The sequence below is a fragment of the Phycodurus eques genome, chromosome 7 (assembly GCF_024500275.1).
Source record: "Phycodurus eques isolate BA_2022a chromosome 7, UOR_Pequ_1.1, whole genome shotgun sequence".
Classification (NCBI taxonomy): Eukaryota; Metazoa; Chordata; class Actinopteri; order Syngnathiformes; family Syngnathidae; genus Phycodurus; species Phycodurus eques.
The window spans coordinates 18,253,805-18,259,895 of NC_084531.1; the positions used below are offsets into that span (position 1 = coordinate 18,253,805).

The following is a 6,091-nucleotide window of genomic DNA, read 5'->3' on the forward strand; positions in this document are numbered from 1 at the left end:
GATAGCACACACTTTAACGTTGGCAGAAAAACTAAACCTCATAAAAATCGATTGAGAAATTGGCAAATTATGATATAATATCCAATGTACATGCATTGCCTTTGATGGGAACGTTGACCCAACCAACGTGGCCGTCACGTAGGCACGTCGCTATATAGCCGGGCTGCTACCGCACGCTGGCTTTTGGGCGGATGTAGTTTTCTATTCTTTTTATTTATTTATTTATATTGTTGTTATTAGTATTTTTTAATTAGTGCAATGTAGTTTTCCATTTATATCTGTGGTGCCAAAGGTCCACTCCGCGGAACACAAGAATATAGCGAGAACCTTTATTTTATGACGCTTTTGTTTTGCACATCAAATGTACATGAGTGCAGCACGAGAATATCGCGAGAACCTTTTATTTATTTTTTTTACACGTTATTCTGGGAAATGTAGTATTAAACGAAAACAGCTTTTGCGCTCACCCCCGTTGACAGTGCGGCTCTCAAACGACATTACCCAGCATCCCCCGTAACACATGATGCAAACGCTGACGTGTGTTTAGTCGGAAGTGTGAATTTCGCATTGCCGTTTGTCAAAGCTGAAAGTAACAACTAGCAATTTCGTGCTTCAGAGCCACCGTTACTGGTTACTTCAGCGGCGGGCGGATTCGTAAACGTACTTGACGATGGCCGGGGAAATGTCAATGATCGGTGAGTCCGAATAATAATCAAATTTGTGAATGAATAAAGTGTGTCTGTCTGTCCCCCTTAGCCGTATCAAAACAGATATCCAGGCTGACCCATAACATGCATAAAGATAAAGGCGATTCCTAAAGATTAAGACGATTCCTGGTTGCCATGGCTATAACAATGCTTTGGTACTAATGTCAACTAACTAACTAACTAGCTGTCTGTCTGTCGGTCTGCCTGCCTGCCTGTCTGTCTGTCTATCAAATAGGTGATAGCTAAAATTGTGGCTTATGTGCATTACAGGTTCTATGATCCTGGCTCTGTTCTTGGCTGGTTATTTGGGACAGCAGTACTTACCCCCACCCAAGCCCAAAGTGATCGGTCTGGACCTGGGCACCACCTTTTGCTCCGTGGGCGTGTTCCACCCGGGCAGCGGAGAGGTGGAGGTGATAGCAGACGAGGAGGACAGGAGGAGCATCCCGAGTATCATCTCCTTCACCAACACGACGGTGCTGGCTGGGCACGACGCCGTGGATGTGGCCGACAAGAACCCCCGGAACACCATCTACGACGCTAAGCGGTTCATCGGGAAGATCTTTGCTCCGCATTCGCTCGAGCAGGAGAGCAGCCGCTATCCTTTCAAGGTGGGCTGGATACATGGCTTTAAAAAAACAAAGAACAAAAGAACAACAACAATCAGGGAGGTACTCATTTGGTAGCAAATGCACTCATAGCAGAAGTACAGATACTTGTGTGAAAAAAATAGAAGTACTTATTCAACCCCTTTACTGAAGTAAAAGTTAAAAAAGTACAGACCCTGAAATGTTCTTCACTCATTCACTGTTGTGGATGTCTATATTCGTCAACTGGAATCCCACAGTTTACTGCCACCGATGCGTCAAGTATGTTTTTCAACGGTGTGGAAGAGGGTCTCGCCCAGCTTGCCAGTGAAATTTGTTTGTAAACCACTGTAATGACCAACATATTCCTGTAGATTGTGGCGTTCCATCACTTTGGATTTGAGATCAGCACAGTTTAGGAGTAGAAGATAAAGATTAAGCGGTGACTCTCGGGTAGTCACGTCGATTATAAGGGAGAGAAACAAGCCAACACGTTGGATGTCAGACTAGTTTAGGCATTTGACACTCAAACACAGTATATATATGCATGGTGTAAACAGTAGTTGTTGTAGTAGGAAGTTGAAAGTGTGCGTTGCGATTGTGAGAAAAGATGATGAACGAGGAACCCCATGTAAGAAAATGCCACTGACTCAAGCCATGTGGGGAGTCAGCGTCACTTAGCGCCTTTCTGAGTTGTATATCTGTAATTTTTTATTTTGCCACCATAAGCTTATTTTAATGTTTGTCACTGAAGCTAAAAATATTATCGTCAACGTCACTATTTAAATTGTAGAGGTGGTAATAATAATAGAGTTAGTTATTAGAGACCTGTACTTTAATTGAGGATGTCAAAACCCTTTCTCAAATATTGTTTGTTTGTGTGTGTGTGTGTTTTTTTTTTTTTTTTTTTAAATTAACTTTTTCCAGGTGATCTCCAACAACGGGAGCGCCGAGTTTGTGATCACCACCAACGTCACGTTCACGGTGACTCCGGAGTTTATTGGCTCCAGGCTGCTGCTGAAGATGAGGAAGATGGCCGAGCGGCAACTTGGCGTGCCCGTCCACAAAGCCGTCATCTCGGTGCCTGCAGAATTCGACGAGAGACAGAGGGAGTACACTGTCAGAGCTGCCAACCTTGCCGGTCAGCCATAAATCAACAACATCCTTAATTTACTGGGGTGTGATTTTATTTAAACATGACTAACACGATAACTGATTCACAGGCTTGGAGATCCTGCGCGTGATCAACGAGCCGACGGCGGCCGCCATGGCGTACGGCCTTCACAAGGTGGATGTCTTCAGCGTGCTGGTGGTGGACCTTGGCGGAGGAACCCTGGACGTGTCTCTGCTCAACAAACAGGGCGGCATGTTCTTCACCCGAGCCATGGCCGGTAAACTGTCTTTTCTGCTTGACTCTTTAAAACGTGAACAAAGTGGCGCGCAGACCTCTGCCAAGGTAGAACAATCCTTAGGCCCGCTGCACACCGAGCGATACGGCTGAACGTGACTGAACTGGTCAATCACGAAAAAAATATAGTCGGCTACTCACACCTGTGCACGAGGCGATTGACCCTCGTACTCACAAGGAACTTGCTGCAAAGGAAAAACTGGATTTTCACTATATGCGTTAGGTCTTGGTTGTGTTCACTGTCATGCCATAACATTGACATCCTTCACATATATAAAAGCAGTGCTTTGTTGCCATCTTGTGGCATCGTGGTACCAGTGAGCGATTTTCAAGCGGAAGTGGAAGGGCTTCATGTAGACTAAAGTAGTACTTTGACGCCATCTTGTGGCATCTTTCTGCAAATATAGCCCATTGTATGGGCAGGGCATCAGTTAATCACTTTTGCTATTTGTGACATGGCTTGGTTTATGTTCGCGTGGGAACACGGTATACATAATAGGGACCCGAGCCCTGCCATGGAAACCCCCCAAAAAGGGTTTTGTAATTGCAAATAAGTGCCACAAGATGGTGGTAGAGAACTTAAAACATAAAGGATCATTAAGCATCAAGCCCATGCATCTAGCATGAATGAAATTATGAGCATGTTACAAAAACGGGTGCATTCAGTTGTTACATTTCTCAACACAAATCACCTTCACCACATCAGGCTCATCAATAACATTAGCTAGCGCACTCGCCTAAAGCACAACCTGATGTGACATCACCCATGGGCAAACAAATATGTGCACTGGAACGTTTCACAAATGATATACAGTCCCCTCCAAAAGTATTGGAACGGCAAGGTCAATTCCTTTGTTTTTGTTGTATTCTGAAGACATTTGGGTTTCAGATCAAAAGGTGAATATGAGACAAAAGTTCTAGATGTGTTAAACAAAACCACGATCGAGCACCTTTTGTTTGAACCCACCCACCTTTCAAGAGCAAAAGTATTGAAACATGTGACTGATGGGTGTTTGTAGTTGCTCAGGTGTTGCCTTTTAGATTAATTGTTTAAACATTAGATAATGCTTGTTTTGGGGTTTGGGTTTCATCTGTGAAAACTGCATTTGGTGTTAAGCAAACATGAAGACCTTGCCGTTCCAATACCTTTGGAGGGGACTGTAAGTCGTTAAACTCACCTTTTGGCATTTACACACAGTAATAAATGTCAGGGAATTCTGGACTGGCAAATTGTGACGACAAAGTAAACTACACAGATTATTAATAACTTTCATCAGGAGAGAAGCAAAAACAACATTCAACTTTAGTTTCTTTGACTGTGGACGAGGTGCTTTCAAGGACAAAACACAAGATGAAAAAAAGCACCATCAATGATTTAAACGTAATAACAACAAACCAAATGTACTGTTTTTGAGCGCACTGTAATGGAGATAAACAAGGCTAAAGAACATACTGTAATAGTTGATTGTTAAATGTTAATTGTGCTCGAACTGCGTATTCCTGCAGGAAACAACAAGCTCGGCGGGCAAGACTTCAGCCAGAGGTTACTCCAGTACACCACAGAGCGAGTGCGACAAGAGTTCGGCATCATGCCCACTGTCAAAGAGGACCTCCATCGTCTCCGCCAGGCCGTGGAGTCGGCCAAGCTCGACCTCACCCTCCAGCCCAGCGCCACCGTCAGGGTGCCGCTGCACCTGCGCGTCACGGAGCCTGTGCTTTTCGAGGCGACGGTCACCCGCGAACTTTTCGAGGCGCTCAACGAAGACCTCTTCCAGAAGATCCTGGACCCAGTGGAGACGGTGCTCGCCGAGGGCCACCTGGACAGAGACGAGGTGGACGAGATCGTGCTGGTGGGCGGATCCACCCGGATACCGCGGATCCGGAGGCTCATCGCCGAATACTTCGGAAAGGAGCCCAACACTTCGGTGGACCCCGACCTGGCTGTGGTGACGGGCGTGGCCCTGCAGGCGGGCATCATGGGCGGATCGTGGCCGTTACAAGTCAGCGCCATCGAAATTCCCAACAGGCACCTTCAGAAGACCAACTACAACTAGTTTTTGAATCCCGGCAAGTGCAGAGACTGCCTGAATGTACTTCAGTTGAGCCACTGAGAACTATAGGCTAACGCCATGTCAGTCATTTCCAGGAGAGAGATTGAAAGTTTTATGGCTGCTGCTAAAAGTTTAGTGTAATAGGCCAAACATCGGTCAACTCCATCAATATTTCATGAAAGATGATAAATAACATTCACTTTAACATGCAGATTCACTGGCCCCAAAGCTTTAAAAAAGTGCTGAGTGCAATAAGGGTCTGCCATTTATGACAAAACTCGAACTAAGCCTTGAATTGGACCAATATTCCCATGATAAAGATAGGCCTTTCTTTTTTTTATTTCAGCAGTGAACTTTAAAAATGACCCAAATGGGGTTAGCGCACTCTAGTTCTCAGTGGCTCAATAACACATTTAGTCAGCAGACATTGCAGGTCATACTTTGAGACAGAGGGCCAAACAGCACCTTGGTACTGCACAACCAACCCGGATGAAGACTCTCAGGAAGTGTATAGACTTGGCTGAGGGGGGACCACAGGGTTGTAGGTTAAAGACCCAATCTGGAACAAAGAATTGGGACATGGGATCTGTATTAGAAGTGTGCATACCCTTTCCCCCCTCACTTTAATATCAGTATAATTTAATGGATTAAAAAAAACTCGATATTTATTTATCACATGAAATGTTTTGCTTTACTGCTTACGTGCAATGTGCCTGTAAGGAACACAACCACAATGTGTTCTTGCCAACGTACTGTTGAACGTCAATTATTCTAATGAATTATCAAGCGGCAGCAGGTCTGTCTCAGTTCTGGGGTTCTGGGTTTGAATTTGTGGAGTTTGCATGTTCTCCTTGTACTTAATCTGGTCTTTCTCTAGGTTCTCTGACTTCCTCCCACATTCCAAAAATATATGTTACATTCATTGAAGACTAAATTGTCCAAATTATCCAGAGGTGTGAATGGCTGTATGTGCCTTATGATTGGCAGGTGACCAGTCCATGGTGTACCCCCGTCCCTTTCTCAAAGTCAGCGGGGATAGGCTTCCGTTAGACCCAAATGAGGACAAGCACTATAAAAAATGGGTTCGAATTAGCAGGCTGTTTATGAAACAGTGCATGCAAGTGGTCAAACAATGATTTATGTTCTGTTCTAGTCACTCACCTAATTGCATACTGTACTTTTTCTTTCAAGTATTTAGCACCTGATGTTACCAGACATAGTATTTTATCAGATACTTTTGGTTCCTGGCTACAGTGTTTTACTAGCACTGTATAATACATTTCTCATTAATCAACTGGTCTATTCAATTCTATTGCAAATATTCAAACTCTTAGTGGT

At 44.3% G+C, this 6,091-nt stretch overlaps 1 protein-coding gene across 1 annotated transcript in view; it reads left to right on the plus strand.

Moving 5' to 3' along the window:
• Nucleotides 1–542: 542 nt before the first annotated feature.
• hspa13 (heat shock protein 70 family, member 13) overlaps nt 543–6,091 on the plus strand; it is a 6,130-nt gene continuing 581 nt past the window's right edge. Inside the window, exons 1-5 of the mRNA XM_061682473.1 lie at nt 543–695; nt 978–1,318; nt 2,222–2,435; nt 2,518–2,685; nt 4,209–6,091. The exon at nt 4,209–6,091 is cut by the window's right edge and continues 581 nt beyond it. Of these exons, the coding sequence (XP_061538457.1) occupies nt 671–695; nt 978–1,318; nt 2,222–2,435; nt 2,518–2,685; nt 4,209–4,756 (1,296 nt within the window). The 5' untranslated portion in view covers nt 543–670 and the 3' untranslated portion in view covers nt 4,757–6,091. The remainder of the gene's footprint in view (nt 696–977; nt 1,319–2,221; nt 2,436–2,517; nt 2,686–4,208) is intronic.